The sequence below is a fragment of the Varroa destructor genome, unplaced genomic scaffold, assembly GCF_002443255.2.
Source record: "Varroa destructor unplaced genomic scaffold, Vdes_3.0 BEIS01000002.1, whole genome shotgun sequence".
NCBI lineage: Eukaryota > Metazoa > Arthropoda > Arachnida > Mesostigmata > Varroidae > Varroa > Varroa destructor.
Window position 1 is genome coordinate 57,507,296 of NW_019211455.1, and position 23,321 is coordinate 57,530,616.

The 23,321-nt window shown below is 42.2% G+C and overlaps 1 protein-coding gene and 1 long non-coding RNA gene across 3 annotated transcripts; one reads left to right on the forward strand and one right to left on the reverse strand.

Annotated features, from left to right (window-relative positions):
* Window positions 1-7,284: 7,284 nt before the first annotated feature.
* LOC147758047 (uncharacterized) lies at window positions 7,285-10,936 on the reverse strand. Of its 2 annotated transcripts, none has more exons than XM_086980503.1 (2): window positions 10,107-10,936; window positions 7,285-9,625 (listed from the first exon to the last, which is right to left on the reverse strand). In XM_086980503.1, exons 1-2 carry the CDS (start codon window positions 10,287-10,289, stop codon window positions 9,584-9,586), a joined length of 225 nt encoding a protein of 74 aa, XP_086836629.1. In that variant the 5' UTR covers window positions 10,290-10,936; the 3' UTR covers window positions 7,285-9,583. The 2 variants fall into 2 exon arrangements, with proteins under 2 accessions (XP_086836629.1, XP_086836628.1); XM_086980502.1 differs by having other exon boundaries at window positions 7,285-9,706.
* Window positions 10,937-11,466: 530 nt separating this feature from the next.
* LOC147758048 (uncharacterized) lies at window positions 11,467-22,093 on the forward strand. The gene is made up of 2 exons (XR_015321480.1): window positions 11,467-12,061; window positions 21,557-22,093. It is a non-coding gene; the product is annotated as an uncharacterized LOC147758048 (long non-coding RNA).
* The last annotated feature ends 1,228 nt before the right edge of the window (window positions 22,094-23,321 follow it).

Here is a 23,321-nt window from a genome sequence, read left to right on the forward strand (position 1 = left end):
TATAACTCTCTGCGTTACCACACCAACACAAAGAAAAAAACCTATGGGAATAAGAGTACGAAGCAGCCGAATACGTATAAACAGGTCTTTATGGCTTACGGCTTGAACACGGAAAATCTCATTACCTCTTTGTACTGAGCACGAGAACGCTCCAATGAGCGTAAGCGCACGAAAACATTTAATTAAAATTAAAATGTTTCTTTTTGGGTAAATTGTTGATTGAAAATAAAATTCCAGCCGACGCGTTGAATTAGCATCATCTTTCGATTTAGACCTTCATTGCGGATTTTTATTGCTTTTGCTTTCAGCCGCGTTGTCGACTTTAGCGGTACGCTTAGTGTCCTCCGTTGATGGTTTAGTAGGTAACGTGTTTGACTGCTGTACCCGAAGGTCCCGTGGCGGTCTGGGTTTGGATCCGGGCGAAGACAGACTTATCGTTCCGTGCTGGGAGTCAGCCGTTTACTGGAATGCCTAAGGCGGACATTGGTACGATGTGAAGCTTGAAAGTAGCACGAAATTTGCGAGTGAAACAGATGTTTAACGTACAGCCTAGAAACACATAGTTACGGAGCTGTGCTGTCGATGAAACCGTAGTCTTCATTGGAGTTTAGACGAGCCTAAATAACATAACGTTTCTGCAAGATCATTGAAATAACCTGCTAAATAGAAAGCGAGTGGAGAATGATGCCAGGTCGAGTAGGGTATACATATGTGTATATGAATTCTTTTTGCTTATTTACTTAACTCTATTTTTGTAACCACTATTTAACTAGATTCACGTAAAAGAGAAATCTCGAAACGCAAAATTTGAATAACTTTTTTTATTGGGAATGGGATTGTACAGGATATTTTCACCGAGATGAAGTTTAATAATTAATAACTTTAATATAAATACATTCGCTATAAGAAAAATATTTCTTTACAAAAAGATTTCTGTCCAACGTCCAAGATAAATGTACCCCATAGACTGCTATCACTATGACGTCCAGCCAAGGACTCCCACCTTGTTGGGACGATTATCATTACCACCATCCTCTTCATGGTCGAGGTTTGTCATGGTCTGACCGTGAAGTACATTTGATTAATTGAGCTGTAACAGACTTTTTTCCTCTATTTTTCCTGTCGACTACCTTAGACCCGTAATTTAGCGATAACGTCTTTAATTGTTATAACCGTTGCGGTTACACTTTCTTTCTTCTTATCAAAATTTTCCACCGTCTTTACTCCCCACTCACTATCATCACCCTCTCGTCCCCGAATATCGTTAACCGTCCGAACCACAGTAGATACACATGCGATCTATCATTCGTGCTTTCTATCGATCAGTCATTGACAGATGGACTTTTACCTCTGGTGTACAAATGGCGCGAACAACGAAAGAGAACAGTGGTCCCTAATACGAAACCCCGAAGACATTCGTCCTCAGATCACTACTGCATCTATTGTCAGTACAAATACCCAGTAGACGCTCTCCGAATGTTTGTTTTTAATTAAAGGTTAATAACAGTCAGCGACGTACGTGTGGGTTCGGGTCGAGAAAAAAGTGAACTTGCCATTCATTCAACCATCACTAAGCCTTAACTTAATTGCTTGCTAGCAATAGGAATAATGATGTGGACCACATGGCGTATGTTAGTTCTTCGGTTACAATTCCTCTTCCGATTCACAGTTATATTTACTATACAAATCTATTATTGATCTACATCTAGATCGAGCCGTTGCCATTACTTGTCATCCATTTGCTAATCCGTTGTTATTGTTGCACAACAGAAAGGACGGCCACAACGAAACTAGGTGCGAACGATAAAAAGAAACAACGTATTTTGTGCTCACTTGGATCGTTTGCTTGTTGTGTGTCTGTTAGTTATTTGTGTGTTTGTGTATAACAAGTGCATGTTCATTTAGTACTACTAGCGCTGCTGTCGACCGACAATCTAACACGTGTTATTAACGCTACCGTTCTCAGGTTGCCAGGGGACCGATCGTTATTATCGATGTCGTTGAAGTTACTTACTTCGGTGTTTGTTATGTTATTCGCTCTTAAGAACGTTATTGGGGGCGATGACGACCACGACGATGACGGTCACTTTCGCTTTTCGCCTTGATCTCAGGGAAGGACATTCAAATTCGGATTCACTTTGGTATCGACTTCACCTCATCGTTTTAGGTTTGCCCAGGTCTACACTACCAGTGAAATTATTCCGTATAAAGTGGGCCGTTGCTATCGTTACTGCCGCTAACGAATACAGAAATCTATCGAAAATAAAGGTGGAAAAGGGTAAAAGTTAGTGGAACGTGTCGATGAATCTGTCCCCCATCGTCTCATGTAGCTATCATCGCTACGGTGCCCACTCATTGTCAATTTCGACGTCGGAATTTTCGTTGTCTGTATGTTAGATTGTGTGTTACCAATGCAAAAAAACAAAAAGCTCACATGAATCGTCGCTTTGCATCGCTGATATTCACCGATCGATCTAGTAGTAGATAATAGGGCAAGGCGACATTACGATGCTCTGCCATACAGTCGCCAATAGAAGAACAGCCTGCCGCTAACAAATAACAACCAAGCAGATCGAGGAAATCAATCAAATCGATCGTGCTGATTGGCTTGATTCCATGGCCCTTGTCGTTGCTGTTTATAGAGTGCGGGCTGTTCAACTGCACGAGGCCATCACCATAGTCGTTACTATGGAGGATAGCTTTACTATGACAAAGACAGGTAATACATATAGCTCTACCTGTGCGAGATCGTCGCCGAAACCAAGTCAACAGTAACAGTGTTGTCAGTTGAAAAGCAAATTATTATTATCATCATCATCATATTTACATAACTGAATGGATTTAATGAGGCGTTGTGTTGAACAGAATCATTGCGATGACTGAAATCATTGGGCGAATGTTTTAGATTAGTTGGACAATATGACCGCTAGATCTGACGCCATGTTTGTTAGTCATAAAAAAACGTGATTTGTGATTATTATATATATATATATATATATATACACTTGTGAATTCCTGTTTCCACAACTGATCCTGATCCTCTGGTGGCTCTTAAGTGGAAGAGATGAAAAAGGATGGGGTGGTTGGCGTTGGTAACGCGGCAACCTTAACAGGTGTTAAGTGCCGTGGATGAAGAATTAACGGAACAGTAATGATGACTGAGCGGATCGTGGCTATGGACTGTGAACATATACTTACCGACTGAGTTGGCTGCTAATGCGCTCCGTGACCCAACGCTGGTAATGTCTTTGACTACTTAAGCTAACGACATTAAGTGAGGTGGCCTAGCTTCAAGGCTAGGCGCGGACATATTTTCACCTCCTGAGACGTTTCATACGGTCATAATTTCTTTCCCTGTTCATCAGTTCCAAATCGATCGTATTGAGTTACTTTGAAAGCGAGGCTAAACGGCGCACCCCAGACCTGTATTAGCTGTATTATCTGTAGCTGTAAGACTCAGCTGTGAAAATAGATATTTGATGCTAACCCCTTAGAACAGTATTGAAAGTTACTATTTCCCACCTTACTTATTTCGGCGTGGTTGTAAGCACATCCTATTTAAACCCCTATCCGTGCAATTAAAAATTGGTTCGTTTCCTGCATATACCATTATATTTAAGCAAGCTCCCTATAGTTTCAATTCCATTTTACAGCATATCAAGTCTTCGAGACTGTTGTCCGTCGTCTTGTTGTCCCGTCTCCCATTTTGAACCGGCCAGCTCATAGAAACCTATGATTATGCTAGAGATCATCACTTACACTCTCAACCGACCTCTGAACGACGTCGCTTTATTCTCCCAATTTCGCTATAATTCTGCAACGCCGTTGTTGCCATGGTTACGGAGGTTCAAGGTACATTTCTAGTTGGACCACTAAGCACAGTTGCGGTACCCCCGTTCTCTTCACAGAACCACAACGGAAAGGAAATTCGGCAAAGAGTTACTTTGCGCCTAACTGCGGCGATGCGATGCAGACTTGTCCACATTATCTTTAGCACCATTTAAAAAGATTCCATCATGATCTCGTATGGTAAAAGCTACACCGGGGGCAGGACAAATACAAGGAAAACAATGAAACCGGTAGACATACAGAGCTGCAGCACTAGAATCAGTGCTGGCGGCCCGGCTGTTCCGCTAATTCGACTGAAGATCGTCCCAAAGGAAAGATGGCCCCATCCGCTGGAACATCGAGCGCCCAGACGTCCCAGAGCTCCACCACTACCTATATCGAGACAATGCCAAATGCGAAACTTACCCAGTATTTCCTACTTTTTTCGGGGGCGGCTTCACACGTCTATCGCAGCATTAACGGGCTAGTCCGTCTTTGTCTTGCTTCTACTCATGAAGCTGACACATATTTTGGCGCCAAAAAAAAGGGAACGTATTTAAATCTCTGTTGGAAATGGCTCCGGAAATGGCAGGGCGGGAATGTGCTGCTTCTGCGTAGTCGATGATGCGCCGGCACGTACGACCCGATACCGTGGACCGATCAAACGGTGCACGATGATCATCATTCAGATAGGTTCTTTTTCTCTATGATGTCGATGCCATCGAACGTTGTTTGTTACACTGGCTTCGTCTGCAATCGCTACTAGCATTTTTTTTCCACTGGTAGGGTTGATGACGGCGCTGATTGTAACTAGATCTAGTAACGATTAACTTATGCACATGGTGATTAATGTAGATTGTGTCAGATAAATGGTGGTCTATTAACGCTAAGCGAAGTGATTAACTAGAGGCAAACAACTTAGTTCGACATCGGTTTTAATTGTGGAGTCCGCTACACGACGCTTCCGTTACATCTTTGGCTTCGGTCGGGAGCTATGTGTGCATGTATTTGGCAAGCCTTTCCTATCAAAAAGGTGTACATCCAAACGCTTTGTTGGGCTTGTGACGTGTCCACGTGGTAAGCTTCGCCGAAAAGTCACTCAAATCGTATTACTAGAGGACTGTTCAAATGATCTCGATTAAACCAACAGTTGCGTCAGAAACGAAAGACGTTGATACGTATACAGGCGGGAAGGTATAACAGGTGCGGACATTTTTACTTTTTTTTTTTTCTTCATTTCAGCTGGAACGGCATCGATTCCATGATGATTTGCAAACAAAGTTTTCAAATGGATTATTCGTACTTCAGGTTTTTTGTAGTTCTTTGTTGTTTTTGGCTAGCCTTCAGCTATGGACATTGTCGTATTGTCAGCATCACATCATCAAGTAACTGACTTGCTTCAGCATGTCCTGTCACTATAACGATTCCATGTACAACTGTCGATGATGACAAAATAGGAACAGCACGTCAGAAGTATTTAGTACCAGTCAATAATACCTGACGGGGGCAACAAGTACCAATCTTTTGAAAGCTTAGAGGTAGAAGATCGCAGATATAAAGATGCATCTCATCGTCCGCGAGAGGGTGCAGCGGGATAAGGTGGCGATCAATATAAATATATCCAAGTAATGCACTGCTTGGTAAATGCCATACGTCACACATTTTTGATGCAATAACCTAGTGTATTGCTAATGCCGTTGGTCGTGTTGTTTGTAATGATGAAAAAGGTTGGGATCGCTTTCGCCAGTTTGTTGGTCGTGTGTTGTTACGGTGGTCATTTTGAGAAATTGGTCCACCTTTTGCATCCGGTCGATCGTTCTTCCGTTCGCCTGTCGGTGAAGACCGTTGATACGTCGGACTGCCGATGTACCCCCCTTTTCCCCCCATTTTTTCAATGGCGGCAGCAGTTGCCACGGTAATGCCGCGCTCATTGTTATGCATGAAAGCTAGCCGAACGTATGCGCGCACTGAAGATCCTATCATCGTCAAGCAATAGCAACAGCAAGGCAGAAAATTGCCGGTGAAGACGATGCGTTTTGTGTCATTCCGAAGTCTGTAAGCATCACGAACGAACGAAAAGTTGAAGCAGAAAAACTACGAATTAAAAAGTGTGATAAACCAAGTCTTTTTAATTTTTTTTACCTGCTGCGTTTCTCGACTGGTATTCCATATAGACACTGCCTGTACAGACAGACACACTACACACGCACACCCACATATATATACCTAAATTGGGACTTTTCCTTACGCCTTGTTAATGTTATGCTGTTAGTTTGTATCTAGATGAAACATGTTTCAACAAATTGTTTTACATGTGCTTATTCAGTATGACCACGAATCATTATGATTAAAGTTTCGTATCCTCGACCGCTCTGAGGTTCGTTTCAAATACTCCGTTTACAATTTGGCGAACGTGAATGAGTCCACGTTGTCAGATTGAAGCTTGTTGGACGCTCGCTGAAGACCGCTTTATACATTGTTACGCAAGAGATTAAAATCTGGGCTGTTTGGCGACCATTTGTCTTCGTTTCAGGACATGCTCCTATTCTCCAACAGCAAACCCTGCAGTAATAGGCTTCTACGAGCTGGTGCGCCGTCTTGTTGGAAGACGTATAGTCTCCCACCAGAGACTGGTTATCCGCGAACGCACAATATTTGGCAGAATATACAGGTACTTTTTTGATAAATAGTGGCCTGTCGCGTTTTTCAATAGAAACCGCACAGAGTACGAGCTTTGGCCGAAAATTTGATTTTACTCACACCAGGCACGTTTTCTGGATCGTGAATAGGTCAGCGATCATCTTGTCGTTACATCGAGGAGTGAAAAAAGATTTTTTAAAGGGCAATTGAGCACAAAGGTGGCTTCACTTACGGGAGAAAAATGATTAGTAAACCGCATCAGTCATACCTGTTGCTTTTGCTTTGAGAAAGCACGTATCTGATTCTTTTTTTTGTTTAAGGACATGCAACGTGTTCCTGAGGTCTTCTTGAACAATTCCTGACATTGTACGTTCTTTCGCATCTAACGCTTTGGTAGGAACAAAAGGACCACTAAGTTTTTTTTGGACGCCAGCGACCAACTTTGATCCTTACGAGGTGTTTGTAAGCCGGTCAACTGCTTAAGTTACTAAGAATATTATCTGTTTACAGTTCAATATTTAAGATAAATTGGCTTGAAGTATACGTTTTACCGTTTGTGCTATTTTACTGTAACGTGGTTCCTTCAGGTTTCTATAGCTCTATGCAAGTACGCGCGCTAACGAATCTAAAATAGATAACTACGTCTTCAAGTCGAAATAGTAATATTGCGTGTGCTAAGCATCGTGCCTTGCGAACATATTCAGAACTGCATTTTTAGTACTTACACGGTGTGTAAATACGAGATAGTGCAGTGACAATATGGACATTTCAACAATATATCACACTGTCAAATTTATAACTACATACCGTGAACAGGTCTAGTAATCACTGAGGGATGTTTATTTTATTTCCTTTATTTTCTTTAATTTAATATAGTCATCTTCTATAAAAAAAAAAAAAAATACTAATGGTGCTTCTTCTATAATGCTTATAATGATTTGTATTTGAGTACGTTATTAAATTGAATTTTATATAGCAATAGCAACGACTGATGCCATCTAATAGTCAGAGTGGTAAATTATAACAAGTCGCTTCCGTTTAGTTATGGCGTCATACCAAATATTGTCCTCACGACGAGTTAAAACAAATGTTACCGTAAGTGTTATTCGTTGTCTTTGTTGTTGCTATTGTCTCAACAATTGATGTTTTAATAACATTGTTGTACCGATTCACTATTTTTGTTAATTCCATCAAAAACAAAACCATTTTGTAGCTAAACAAATAATCAGTTTGCCATTTTTCGCTGTGTTAATGCGGCCTGACAGCGGTGAGCCACGTGCATTTGGCTCTTGCAATCAGATCAGTCACTTAATGGCGACTTCGGCGATCAGGACGGAAGGATAGACGTCAACTAAATCTTAGAGAATACTATCCGCCCGCCGGCTTCGGCAGCCTTTTGAACTATATTAGGTTGAATCGGTGTCGTCGAAATCCCAGCTGGCCATTGGCAGTACACAGCTGCACCACAAGCGATTCAGCTGATGGACGTTTCATGTCATCACTTCTTTATTGTGCCCCAGTAGTAGTAGTAGTAGTAGGAGCAGTTGCATCGTATTGTAGTTATAATGGTGTCAATCACTACCGGTCGTTCGGCCGTATCAATCAACGGCGTTGATATTGCAATATCTCATTGCTTCGCGTGAGCTTCGCGTCAGCCATTCAATATATTTGGGCCGATGACGGTATCAGAGTGAACGATAGGTGAGCACAACTAGCTCTGGTAGCCCTATGCGAGCAGGATACCGTCGTTGTCGGCAGAACGTCGTCCTTTTTCGTCTATGCAATCCGTCTGTATGCAGTAGTAAGTCAAAGGATTACGACGCTCAGGCGTCACGGCAAACTTAAACCGTGCCCGTTAATTTTCGTGTCGTTGTTAGTCTACGTTAGGCTAGAGTGGACGAGTCCAATAAGTCATCTCGATGTGGGCCAGAGTACCGTGCCGCATGCGATATTGTTGACACGGATTGTTCCCCTATGACAACGAAGGCTCACGAAAAACAAATATGTAGCGTAAAGATTGGGGTCAGGTGAAACGCGTTCAACATAGCTGCCTTCACTTTTAGTATATCGAGCAAAGAGAGGTGGCTCTATATCATAGGACCTATCGAAAAAAATATTTAATTAACAGACAAAGACAAATTTACAACGAACAGGTCAACGACACACATCGTCGATATATAAAATGTGTTCTACGATACGCGTTCTCCAAGCAAATGGACAGATCGATAGGTGAATGTAGAGAAAATGCCACGCCGATTAACTTAAACACAGATAAATGTCTGGAAAGGCGTCTACGTTATTTTCAGAAGAAGTTCCGCCCCTTGATTAGCTAAGCGAGACATCAGACACGGCTGATCCTATTTATTCGAAGTCTGTCACCTTCCTTCATCCGTACACAGATTTGGTTAAATCTAATCCTTACCTTCGCTAGAAATTCTCCGCCGCTGCAACCTGGGCCCGAAATAAGAGCCGTAAAGATACACCCTGTAGTTTGTGAAGTGTCGGCCACCTTTTTTTAAGTGCCACCGCCACCGCTATAATACCAGTCACCAGTCATCGTATCTTATTACAATTACAGTCACTTTCTATATATATATATATATTTTTTTTTTTTGTGGTTATTTTTATGGCCAGCTTGCCGCATTACACGGAGCGATATTATACAGCACAAGAAAGCAAGAGAGACCGATAGAAACACGCAGACGCAGGCGTTTGGGCATACACACCCTGTTAAAATCACGCAGTCGGTGAAACAGACCCGTAGACGATTTAAGGGAAAACATTTGCAGACATAGCAATTGCAGACGATAGTTTTATGGCTTTTGGGCTAGCGGTGAGCAGTATGAGTCGGAATTATGAGACTGAGCTGCTAACATAGGGTAGCTACAACTATTTTATCATTGCTCACACTGCTGACAGGACCCTTTGCTGCTTCTATGACTAACAACATTAATACGAAGTCCGATAAATTCGTTTCCTTTTTTTGTTCCGAGAACTTTCCAAGTCGTCGGGTGGATAGTGACTCGTCTTGTCCAAAGTGATTCCAGCTGAGAAGTATTATCCACGCGTCACTCTTCTCATATATATTTCCTAATTTGTCACTTTCCCAGATCGATCACGTTTCTCGGCTTGCCGATTGTTGCTGCTGTTGTTGGGTCTGCGAATCCAACAAATGAGGAAGATACTGTAGACAAGCTTGCGTCATACGTACGGTACGCCAAATACAAATAGGGTCATACTGAAAAGGACGTTGGATTTTTTTAATCTATTAAAAAAGATCGCATACGGGATTCTTGAGTGATGATGAGAAATGATACCTGCTAATAACTATGATAATGCTACACCGTTGCGGTGGGAGCTGATGAAACAACTGAAGACTCGTATTATCTGTTAGGGCGGAATATTCGTCGACCCATCCGCAATTAAGAGTGCGTACCTCTGATTGTAGGAATTGACCATTGGTGACATTGCTGCTGCGTGGTAATTTTTTTTTATCCAATAAGTAACTGACAATGCATTTGAGGTATTGATGCCCTGCTTTTGTTATTGCTAAACCTCTGCCTCGTGTTTGTTTATCACTGCCCCATACTGATGTTGCCTCACTCGCAGTGCTCACGTTGACCCCGGGTACTACTAACCTGGCCGGCCTGTTCCGTCTCCATTCGTCGCACAATTGATTTCGAACCCTTTACCTTTACGAGCTGTCTTCTGCGAAACCAGTGATGCTGACTTCGAGTAGCGGAGATACTGCAGTAACGATCCCAGGAGCTACAAGTGTCTGTGCCCGAACGTACTGTTAAAGGACCGTCCAAAAATTGCATGTTGACTGAGTAGCACACGGTGATGCTGTATGTGGTAAACACGGTAACGATTGTTTCCGTTCGCCACTCTTCGATAGCATAACACCTTGAACTCGTCGACAGATGGCTAACGTGAGACCGGTTCTTGCTGTTGCCGCCATCAGATGATTGTGTTTAACATTCGATGCAAAAAACATTGGCCGGAAGTCCGACCGGCTTGTACCAATAATTAGAGTGTTCTTTTTTTTGTGTTTACCAGAAACTACGCCAAATCAATAACAGGTCCACACCGGTTTGACTTTAGGCAGTAAATGACGATTAAGCATGAGGTCGGGCCAATGCTGCTTAGATTACCGTCGCTGAGTCCTTCTGGTACATTTTCCATTCTTAACTTTGTCCGTTTGGCTGGAGATAGTAAAAGCATCATCGTGTGCGGGAATTCGACTGACATAGCTGTGTAATTTGAAAAGCAGCGCACAAGGAGGGTAGCATTTTGTGATGGCCACCGATAACACAACGTACTATTATGACTACTGTGATCTCAGTTTCGATTCCCAAATGCAGGGATCAGGGGTTTCAGTCTGACGTGTTATGTTATAGCTAGAATCTACTAATGGTTTTGTGGTTAAAAGGTCGCATTTACCAGGACCAGGCGATCATTATTCACACGTATTGTTTGGCCGCATTTTCATTGTGGCCGCATAATGGGCCGCTTTTGTAGTGATTCGTTCTATTCGTATCTAATAACGTAATACAGACATCACATTTATGTGAGCGGTGAAGGTTGTCGTTAGTAAACTATGCGAAATCAACAAAAAAAAAAAAAAGAACTGGCGATGCTTCCCTTCAAATCGTCAAGAGGCCCTTACCTCACCCCTGGACTAAAATACGTGTAATCAAGTCGATCGAAGATACTCTGTACTTTAGGAAACTCAAATGGCAGAATCATGCAAAGAATATGGCAGAAGCGTTACTTATTGGCAAAGTTTTTCGTCGCCGGCTGAATTGAGATTCGGTCCTGCCCAAATTACGTCACGACGCGTCGTGACGTAATTTGGAAATGTAGATTAACTTATTTTTTTAAAGTTGCGACAGTACTTAGTAAACAATGATAAACGCTCAATCTAGCCGAGAAGACACTATATAACTAACTGTATCGGTAGTAGTTTTATTGGTCCTGTACGTTTGAAGCTGTTGATTATGATTGTACACAACTGTGTCTACGTACAATTATATGTACATATACTAGAAGCTCAATTTAAATATATGTATATATTATGCTGTCATTATTTTTATTACTATTGATTTCTGAATAATAAAATAGGAAAGGCGGGGACGGCCGGCCACGTCGGGCTAGGCGAACAATCCGAGTTGTCCGGAAGTAACTGCTGGTTGGTGGATTACTGAGTGCCGGAACGAAACGTTAAAGCGTTGTCGTTATCAAACTGTTTTGGAATTTTTTTCTCAACATACTAATGAGTTCTCGCGTCTGAAACAAAATCTACATATATAGATGGACAACACTAACGACATGTTTAACAAAAATTCATCGCCAACGGGCACATCAGAGTAAATAAAAAGAGCACTTGATACCATTGTAGCCTATTTGTCTAAATATCAATTTCAGTAGAGAATTCCGTTTGTCTTTATATTCAGTTTCCAATAAGGTGATTCAGGAATACAGTTAAATAAGAGTGTACATCAAATTCAGATGATTTCGTCGAGTATCAGCGGCCTGTCTAGACGTACTGGGAACTAATGAACTTTCAGAAAAAGTTTGACCTATGTGTCAGGTAAGTGTTACATTTTTATTCGCTGATTGCCTTCGTAGATTTTCTGTCGGTCGTGACTGCTTTGCAGGAATCAAACAGTGACTAAATATGCCCCACCCAGATACGTAAGGATCTGCAGGTCGCTGTAGATCACAGCCATTCTACAGTGCTAGTATTGATATTAGGATATCTGTAGAGTATTTGGGATCTGCATTACATTCATATATGACGGCTTAGACGTACTCGATATGGTGACTGAAAGCTTCGCATCTGCCAAAGGTAAGAGCCCCTAGTTTACTCCCATCATCCTTTCCATCTGAAACGTGTCTAATGAGCAATATAAAACCTAGCTTTTACTAATTTACAATAATGCAACGGGCCAATGTTAGTCCCTCAGGCGCATTTAGAATAATCGGTCCTGGTGCTTGTGCCAGTGGTAAAATTAACGTTAAATCTCATGAGATAAAAACGCCAAAGAGGTGATTAGGTCGTATTGTCGCATTAAGATTCGTCGCTCTGAAATCTATAGAGAAGCCCTTTCGACCAAATCCTGTAAAACATTAAACGAGAAGAATTCTGTGTACAGAACGGCAGTTTGCCAAGAAATTTAGCTCCTCCCCCTGTCAGAGCCGATCTGAAAAAAGCACGGGACGCCTGAAGTCGTGATATTGTCATAAAAAAAAAAAGGATCCCGTAATAGTTTGACTCTAGCACTGAATGTCTACCTACGAACCTTACATAAAATACACACAACGTAGCAGGAATAGAAGTCGTTGGTCCTGTATTGGGGACCAGCCTAATCTATTAGGCGTTAATTCCCAACTAAGTAGAATTCAAAACCTTTATTTAGGTACCAAAAGGGAAATTTCCTTTACCGCGTGTAAGAACGGGTTTGAGATTTTTGCTTGATCACCGTTTATCTCTCTGTCGTTCAATGTAGAAGATATTTGCATTCTACCATTGATCTATAAGTATAACAAAAGTTTGAAGCTGTTTTACATACCACCTCTCTTGATATATAGCTCACTAAACATGTGACTAAAGAATTAACGTGGGTATAACAATGGACTATTACGGTATACAAACATATAAGGTACATTTTAATTGTCCTATTTTTCTATAATTTAATTCTGATTCATGTACACCTTGGTGGTATTTATCTATCTGAATGTGTAAAGCTTGTGTTTACTCGAACCTGATCACGTATTTATTTGTCTGTCTGCCAGTACGGCGTGCATTCGTTGTCAAACAAATAAATTGGAAAACGTTATTCAGTGTTTCTATTGAAATAACATAGTGATGGAACGTTTTTGATAAGAGCAACAATAATACTCACGCTTCTAATGCTCATTTGGCCCGTGTTCCCGAGTGTGTCTCTGTACCTCTTAATCATGTTTTTCGGAGACTAAACGATTCATTCATATCTATACCTCTATATCGTAGTATTATATATTGTTATAGAAGACGAAGGAACTGCGAAAGGGCTTCCTCTTCTCTCACGGGACTCGCACTCCTCCTATATGTCATATTTGCATCAATAGTAGCACGTATACGGGAACACATACACGAGCCATTGTTGCTATTGTTGTTCTTTATTATGACGCACGACTGTTACTGCCATCGCCAGTGTGGTATGTATTTTTCAATGTTTCAGTTGTCTACTTAGGTAGTCGAGGCATACACATGCACCGGAAACACTCTGCAGGCTCATCTGTTGGTGGAGTGAGTGTCTGATGGATATTTGGTATCTTGTACCGCCGTCGTCGTCAAATACATCGTGACTTTGGCGGTATAGCGCTTTCATGTTTGCCCCAGCCTCCGCTGCTGCTGCTGCCGAAAATTCTCAAATAACGAAGCAATTAGATATTGTTGGATACGACTACATTTCTATCGGCTACTAAAAAGAGCGAACCACCGAAATGCTGGCAACTCTAGTTACTACTGTCGTTGTCGTCGCGGCTGTTGTGGCCAACGCCGGGCGTTACCATCGGCGGTAGTCGATAATGTTATGCCGTTGCCGCTGCTGTCCGCTGATATTGGCCAGAAGCATTTGAGGAGCCGAAACCGAGTCATGTCTCCTCGATCGCTTCGCGCGATTTTTACTAACGCGACGAGTAGTAGCAGAACTGGCAGCGCTTCTATCATTTCCAATAGCGTTGTCAGCAACATTAACAACAGCTACCGCTGCTGCTGAACGAGGGAGACGAAGCAGAGATGATGAAGAAAAGAGGCTGCTGAAGCAGTGGCCCAAGATTCGTCACCATCAACAACAACCATAGCACCATGACTAGGATGCCAGACGGCCGAACTGCTAGCCCAGATTTTCCCACTTGGAGATTGGCCTCATAGGCAGATAGACAGCCGTCAGGCAGGGCAGCGTATCTTCGACGGCGCCAGTGTTAGCGCTAGCGGCGGCCGTCATGATGGTGGTAATCAGATGTGCATTCAGACGGAAGCTGCGCTGGGATGCTTGGAAATATGGTTGGAGAGAAAAGTCGGCGATGGCAACCACTACCACTACGACTGTAACTATGAGGAGGAGCAAAAGCGTTTGCAGAAATCTAACTACTACTAGCAGCAACATGGCATAACAGCAGTGCTTATATTTACCGATCGACCTTCCATTTCTACCCATCCCCTGCTTACGACAAGCGTTGCCATCCCCTGTTTCTACCCTCGGGTGGTTGGCAAAGGGCTTCCGTGGCAGGAACTGATCGTCGCCGTCTTAAATCCATCATTAACTCCATTGTCATCACTGTCGTGCTTGCTGCTGTGTCCAAGTGGCGGCGTTGGTCGTCACAGTGCGATCATTTGAAGTTGTCGTGGGGACCAATGTGGCTTCAATGCTTCGAGCAAAGTAGGCGTCGAAACGTAATGAAGCTCAAGCAATTCCACGTGACCGAGCAGGCGACTCAGGTGGAACAGCAGTCCTGCATTATGACATTACGTGACGCATTGGTATTCGATCAATGTTGTTATCATTGTGGCCGTGTCAACATGACTGAATAGTTGATCGTGCTGGCGCACAGAACGGGCGCCCTATCGGCAAAGGTTCCCGTCAACAGTGTTGCAGGGCGAAAAACGATACTGGCGAAGAACTAGCTTGAAGTTGCCAATATTATAAAGTACATAGAGTATAAAGTAAAAGGCAGCATATATAATTACTTAGAAACGGTGGTGCAGAAGTGTAAACTTTGAAGGCAAATCTGAAGGGGCGACAGTGGGCGGATGGCCGTTGAGAGGGGCGGACGAAAGAGTTGATAAGGAAGAGACACCGGATGAGTAGAACTTAATGGATTCTTGTTGTTGCATCTGTCATTAGTAGATAATTCTTTGGTTAGTCATTCGCAAAGAAGGCGAACGTGTGGAGGGAGTAATCGGCGATTGGGGGCCAAACGGGGTTTATTAATGGATACATCCTGGAGGAAAAATAGTCGTCAACTGAGACAGCAAGCAACAAAAATAAGAAGTTGAATGCAACACTCATTATTAGCATCATCATCTTCTTCGCTGTTGACTCTGAGTCGAGTGTCCGGCCTGTTCTTAGTGGCGGCTGCGGCGATTTCGTGGATCGCCAGCTGCGCGAAATGGATTCGCTCCTCGTTTAGACTTGCGTGTAAGTGAAACAGCGGTATCTGATAGTACCGACATGGCTGGCGTCCGGATGCTGTAACATGACTCACTTTTATTGTACAACACCTTCTCCTTAACGCAAACAACGGACATCGAGTTGGTGAAGGTAGAGATAGAGTGGGGGCAGATGGGAACAGTACAAGGGCAAACCCGGTAATCCATAAAGTAGTGATGAGAAAATCGAGCATGCAGAAAGAACACTTCTACTTGAAGGGAAGGACGATAATAAAATAGAAAAAAAAAAAAAAAAAAATACTGAAGTACCATTGTCACTGAACGAAATGTACCAAGCTAAGCAGAGGATCTTCTGTCTTCCTCGAAATCGACCACTATGGTTCGATTCACATGTATGAACCTATTGAACATAGGGCTACATATGCCGGCTACGTTTTGTTGGCGCCGTCCGTCAAATGGTAGGCACATTGGAGACCGAATTTGATTAGTAGAAGAAGAAGAAGAAGAAGAAGATACCGAAGAGATACTGTTGCTTTTGTCACTTTAGGCATACAAACTTATGATAGCCAACTGTTATGATTCTAAATACAAAAACATCGTCAACCGAAGTAACGTTGGCTGTTTGCTCAGTTCATTCAGGTGCCTTCAATGGTCCAAATCTTTCGTTTCACAGGGAAGCGCTAACGTGTAAAGACATTGTATTGGTAGTAATGCATAGAGGCTCTATTTGATTAGACGGACGATTCAATAAAAATATGATCTTGTTTTTGTCAATGGTATTACAGATTGAATCCATTATCCTGCGAATGCCATTATTATAATTCTCCCAAGAAGTTGAACCTTCATGTAACGTCGAATGAACAAAATTGGGTTTCTTCATGTACGTAAGCATACAATGTGTCCACACTGAAGGCTTAACCCATCTATGAAAAGCTGCACGCGGGCTTACTGTCTTTTTATCTCTCCATTATTATGCGGATACGTAACCCCAGATGCAAACGACTGGTGACTACTTCCCCCAGTTTTTTTTTTATTATATTCATACTAATATGTCTAGCTAAGCATATATCGCCGCAATAATGTATACAGGTTTAGCGGAATGAGCTGAATCTGGTGCAGGTAAAGGCCGACATCATACAGCGGCCGGTATACACAAACACACACCAATCTATCTATCTATCTAATACCACTTAGCCGTAACGCTCAGCAACGGTGGCAATGACGAAAATACGCGCTGGGTACTGCTGGTTGATTGGGTCTATTTGTTTCATCTATTGCTTCCAGTATAGCGCTCAAAACTATTTGTCACATTTTGCCATGCTCTCCATTCTCTCTCATACAGGTCCTGTTCACGTAACGCGCCTTCTGTCCTTTTAAAACTGATTTTTTTTTGTAATACCACCTTTCCTATTGTTAGTCCTTCATCGGGCACGTGCACTTCTCTTCAGAGAGTTGGGATAGATATTGGGGCGCTTGTAGTGTTGACCATAATCAGCAGCCGCAGACCATCCTTGGTTACTTACCTCAGCTGTTCTTCGCGAAACAATAAGAACTGCGGAACTAATGACTCTGCGACTGCGATTAGAAAAAAAAAAAGGAACACGGTTTTCGCATTTATTGCGTCCGCATATTTTGGCATGTGATAGTATTGGAAGTAAATTTAAAGCTTTCATGCGTAGCAAACAGGACGAACTTGCTACAATGAACCACAATATTGACTATATCACCGTTCTGTGGTTCCAAACCGCCATTTTATATCCGTACGATTTTAAAATAGACCTCGAACTTATACTAACTCTGTTGTTTTTGTGAAAAAGGGGAAATAGGAGAGGACGGTGGTAATTATCCTGCTAAAGCCAAAGCCTTATCTAATGGCTGGATTTTGACTCGTACATCCAAGGTAATTGCCGGCTTGGCCCTCCTTCGCTGATAGCAAGCCTAAACATAATTTATCATATATATATATATATATATACCCTTACAAGGACACGTGACGTGAGACCTACGTATTATGATCATATACTGTATTATAGATATTTATGAATATCTATTATTGTAAGAGACAGTGTAGGGGCCCACACCCAAATCGGATAAATATTTTTTTTGTCGCAGCAAAAGCCGAAATTTTCACAATGACGCGCGGTGTTTCTGTGGAATACTGCCCTATGCCCACCTTCCAGAACAAATACGGCTGGTATTGGTGTATTTCTATATCAAACATCTTTCCAGTTAATCGCAATTCAAAAATGAATAGGGGGTACAATAGAACATCTTCTGCTCTGTGCTTTTGCTACGCCCTAATATTAGCTACATTACAATGATGGCTTTTCGTATATATATATATTAGGTAGCCGTGCTGTAAACCATGTACGTACATACACGCACTTAAGCTCGTTGCTAACTCAGCGTTTCACTGATGAGAACCACTAATACACTTGTGCTAAAGCCATCAATAGCAATGGCGGCAACCATTTTGGCCAGATATGGTTACTGTAAATGGAAAACAGATGTATGATAGCGGGTCGTGTATTTATTTTCATATCTCTTCGACTTTGTCGAACGTTCACTGCGACCGGACACTTTTGGTTTTCTTGTCAACCTTGCCTCTCCAAGGATTATTCGCTTCAGTTTTCCTTTTTCATCAGACTGCTTTCAATCCACGTATATTCTTAGCTGTTTGTCAGCCCTCTTGCCCGTCTGCTTTATTATGGATCTTTACAACAACAACAACAACAGAGAACGCAACACGAAAATAAAAGAAAACAGCAAAAAGCAGAGGACCGACTGATCAATTGATTGACTGACTACAGTCAACAGCAGCATCAGCACATACCCGGCAGTATCTTGTGTGTGTGCGTGCTTCTATTCTATCAGCGTAGGAGCCAGTGAACTGCTAGCCAGACTCTCACCTTGTCTTGTCTATGCAGCAGAGTGTCACCGATCAGTAGTACTATTATGACTATTATCACGATTTGGCATTTTTTTTGTTACCCCCCAAACCTCTTCGTCCCCTCGGCTTTAACCCCTGTCCGGTTTTGTGAAAAAAGCATCGACTGATTCCAGCCCTAACTCACACGGTATAGACGCTTTATGGCCGCTACTGCCATTGCAGCGTCTGCTAATGCTGCTGTCACACGAAACTACTACACCTTCATTCTCATAAAAAGATTTGTAGCCCCTATCGCCTCCCGGCGGCTCTCCTGGTTTGAGCCACTACCAATCGGCTTGGCACTAGGTGTTCCTCGTGTCTATATGTCCCACTCGATGCGAATGGTGGCATCATTGAACGACTGAGTTTGAGTCCCCCTGGTTCTTGCGTAACTTTCGCATATGTCGTCGTTTACATGCAGATGATGTTATCAGAGGATGAGCAGTTAACAAACAGTAAAGAGCTACGGGGGAGGAAATTTTATTCAAACTCAGTCAACAACGACAGCATCAACAGCAGTAAACGTTTCGATCCAACGATGCTAAACCTCCGTCTGAGATCAACCAACCGACGAGCGAGTGAGTGAAGTTGAATATGCAGTCGGGATCGGTATTGACAAAAACATACACATTTACAGACACTTACTCAGAAAAACATGAAGTAAGCTTCCGTCTTTCCCTGAGAGGTTCCGGGAGACGGTCTATAGGCGCTGTAGTTTTCGTAATTATCGCCGGTGAACCAGACTTCTAGATACGTGTACAACGACTGCAGTCATTAAATGTTTTTGCTAAACAGTTTATATTTTCTGCAGCTTAACTTTCACACGCTGCATACGCGTATATAAGCTTATGTGTCAATAAGCGTTTCTGCCCAGAGGACGCTTTCCCAGACTGCCCTATTCGAAATCGTGAATTCCTATAAAAATATCAACAATAACGGGTCACTGATGCGTATTCGGTTCGTGCGTCGGTGTAAGGCTTCCTCCATGTGTGAGTGCATCTGTGTGTACATGTGCGTGGGTTTGTGGGGATGGGGGTGCTCACTGTAAAGTCTTCACTGCAGTGAATGCGTTCATACCTAATACAAGGGAAACTTGAGAAGAATAGGCGCTTTTTAACCTTCTTGGGTCAGATTCCGGAGTTAATGCTACAGTCGAGGGTGAATGTGGCTAGTAAGTGATGTTGAATGATAGTTTTCAGAACGGCTAGCATAAGGGTGTCCCCATCATTTGCTAATACGCAATAGTCATAATATCATGACGCTACTGAAGGTGGTGGCATGACAATGACACAGCCTCCGCCGCAAACTGAAATCGTGAATGATGACCTGTGGCAACATAATACAAACAGCTATAGTATTTAAATGATGGTGATAAAGAAGCGATTTTACTATTACCGCCGATTATCGTGATAAAAAAAGAGCTAAGAAATCTATATGTACGGATCTGCTATTGTAGTGGGACAAAATTTTTAGACCCGTTGGAGCTGCAGGGAGCCAATCTGTCTGACGGAATGTCAATTGCAATACTGGGCATGAGACTCGAAATGTAGAGAGACTCATTTGAGCTATTTGCTTTTCCTTATTTAATTTTTATCGGTAACTCGTGACCTATAGATAGGTCTAGAATACGTAATCTATATAACTCGTTAAATCAATGCGTATTAATCGGAATAACTCACGAGTCATTAGTAAAATTGGTGTTCTCCAATGAACTATTTACACTATATTGTGGAGACGCAGGGTGAGCAGTCGCCATCATCACCGCAGAGCGCCTCATCATGCTTCAGTCACTGTGACACTCTGCAACGCTAAACATATATGTAGTGTAGTACTATTATATTAGATACTACAGTGGTACTATATGGAATATGCAGTACCCTTTCAATCTGTTTCGAAAATATGTTGAATTAGCGTCAGATTCTCTCACGATAACGTGTTCTCTCATTGTTGTCATGTTTGATTTCGCCAGTCATCGTACTCATTTGCCTTTCATTCATAAATCGTCTGATGAGGCCAATCCTTCTTCGTATAATGCGTGCGTTAAAAGTATTAAAAAGGAACAACGATAATCCATTTTCTTGTTTTCAAGCTCGGTCGAAACGTCTGAGCGTTCTGTATTTGGGAGTTTAATCGTTCGCGGCGCATAGCTATACCCACGTCCAGGTATTATGAAACAAACGAACTGTTGGAATGCGACAAATGCAGATGAAAACGGAAATTTCAATGAATTCGAAAAACTTCCCGATAAGGGCAACCCGTTGTCCGCGGCAGCCTGGGGGCATCGGCAGCAACTGATCCATAGCGAACGCCGCGGTTCTATAATCACCGCCTGTTACATTGTTGCCCTCACAGCACTGACGCCATACTCATGCCGACCGCATCATAGAACAACTAACCCAACGCCCATAGCAGCAGAAGTGATTCCTGTGCATAAAATGCCCAAGAAGACATCAGGGATGGGGCTTCTGTCGCTGGTCGTGTCTGGCTGGCCAGTCATTGTGGGCTCGTATATGTGATGCATTTGCAATCGGTCCGCCAATGTCCGTTTGCAGACAATGTAACACTTTTCTTGCTCGGCTCCGCTGGTCAAGTGGCTATACGGGCACCGATCGAAAGGGAAGCTGACTTCATTGGCCTATTGTATATCTATTTGGTTTGTGTCGTTACTCTTGGTAGACTATAACACAAGTACTGGACTGAAGCAATTCAAAGTGGCTTGAAAATTAAAATCAACATCAAAACAACGGCAAAACGCGGGGCAAACGTTGGGCTCTGTCCACAGAGCAAATAACAACTTACCACCACCCAGCCCACCAATCTACAATGCAAAACGATAGTTAATGTAAAGCAAATTATCATTTTAACGCCTTCAACGGTGTGACTGTAAAACATTAACATACGTATGTATGTGTGAATATGGATGCAACGATGCTGTGAACAAAGCAGTGAGGAACTCAAGCTAAATACGACAACTGAATCTATGCTGTTTTTTTTTTTAGGCCACGGAGCTGCTGGTAGGACGGACGCTATTACAAGTTGTAACGGCGTTGTCTTCACACAACTTTGCGATGAAGAGCATTCATTACGCAAGCCGGCCTGGCGAAGATCTAAACTGTAGACCAATTGTATTGACTAAAACAAAGAGAACGATGGCATCTAAGGAAATATTATGACTGTATTTGCTGTCCACTGATTTCCTTCATGTTTGGGTGTTCGCGGAAGAGCGTTTCGCAGCCAGCTCGTCCATCGGGCACGCACAAGTCCGAAATATACGCGGCGGCTTTACGATGCATACTTCTATGTGGCATAATACGAAGTTGCATACAAACGTAAAGATGAAACGGGATTCTTTATAGAGTCTGTATACTCGTTACCAATGGTAGACAGAGAGTATTCGTAATTGAGCAATGAAACCATTGAGAAGATGTTGATTATCGAAAATCCTAGCGTCTACACGTGTTGCATTGCATAGTGTATTATAACGTGATAAAAAATAATATTGTGATAGAATAAAGAGCATCAATATTTTCTATAAATTTACCTATATAAAAGGTGCCGTTAATATGGAAGATATGGCAAAATTCTCTTGAAAGCTTGAGCAGGTTACTTGACAGATATATATATATACGTTATATATATATATGTACATGTTGAATATACATATATGTTACATGTACACACAAATATGCAGCAAGCATAGACGATCTATTACTTTTGTTCAACCCTGTATACGACATAAAATATGATGAGTGAATGACCCATATAGATAATCATATGGAGTTAATTATATTGCGCCTTAGTAGCTATATTCGAAGCGTAATATTGGAAGAACTATATATATATATATATATATATATATATATATATATATAGAAAGATTATACTTAATATTGTATAAATTTAGCGTTATACGTGGTGAACTCCGAATATAAACATTTCCGCATTTTAGACAAAATAAGTGACCCCACCCCGGTTCATTGCTAAATAAGCCTTTCCCCTATTCTATTCTGCTACGTAAGCAGCTACTCTATTCCACTTCAGTAGCGTTTAACGATATGATGGTCTCGCATTCATGTTCGCTTGTTAAGCTGTTAGAAAGGTAAAAACAAAGTTTGTCATGAGCTCAATTCTGGAGGTCGTAACTAACTACTTTTTGTACGGACACTAAAACTCGTACGTTATTGTCGCAACTTTTTTTTTTGTCATCGAGTGTTGAATTTTAAAAAAGTAGTTTCGTTCTCATAGGAACTAGCGTTCATCTTGAAATCGCGAACCAGTACTATGTTTGACGAAACGGATCGCAGCTTCACCAAAAGGGTCATGAACAGCGTAGAAAATGTTTTTCGCTTCTTACCAAGAGCATAGCACTCAACGAGCTTAGGCAAGGCATCTAATTGAGCAAACGACGGATCTCTTTAACCTCAACGATTATGCGATAAGCAGCGGTGGTCTAATCGTATTTGGCGAGTGTCCCTCAAATCAAGTTACCAATTAGGTAGTTATTCCCTTCGCTAGCCGCCCAGTCACCTTCCTTGGGTTCGCGTGTCCTGACTAGTGAAGCAGCAGCAACTAGAATCGACCACCGTTCTTAGCGTTCGTGTTCCGCCAATTCACTAATATATATATATATATATATATATGGTGAATTGGCTGCCTCTTTTCCCTCGTCCTGTCATTTTTCCCATAGCTCACTCGATTCGAACAGAGGAGCCGTTCCTTTGCCTGTAATAACGTTGAATCCCTCCCTCAGCCAGCAGCGTCAGC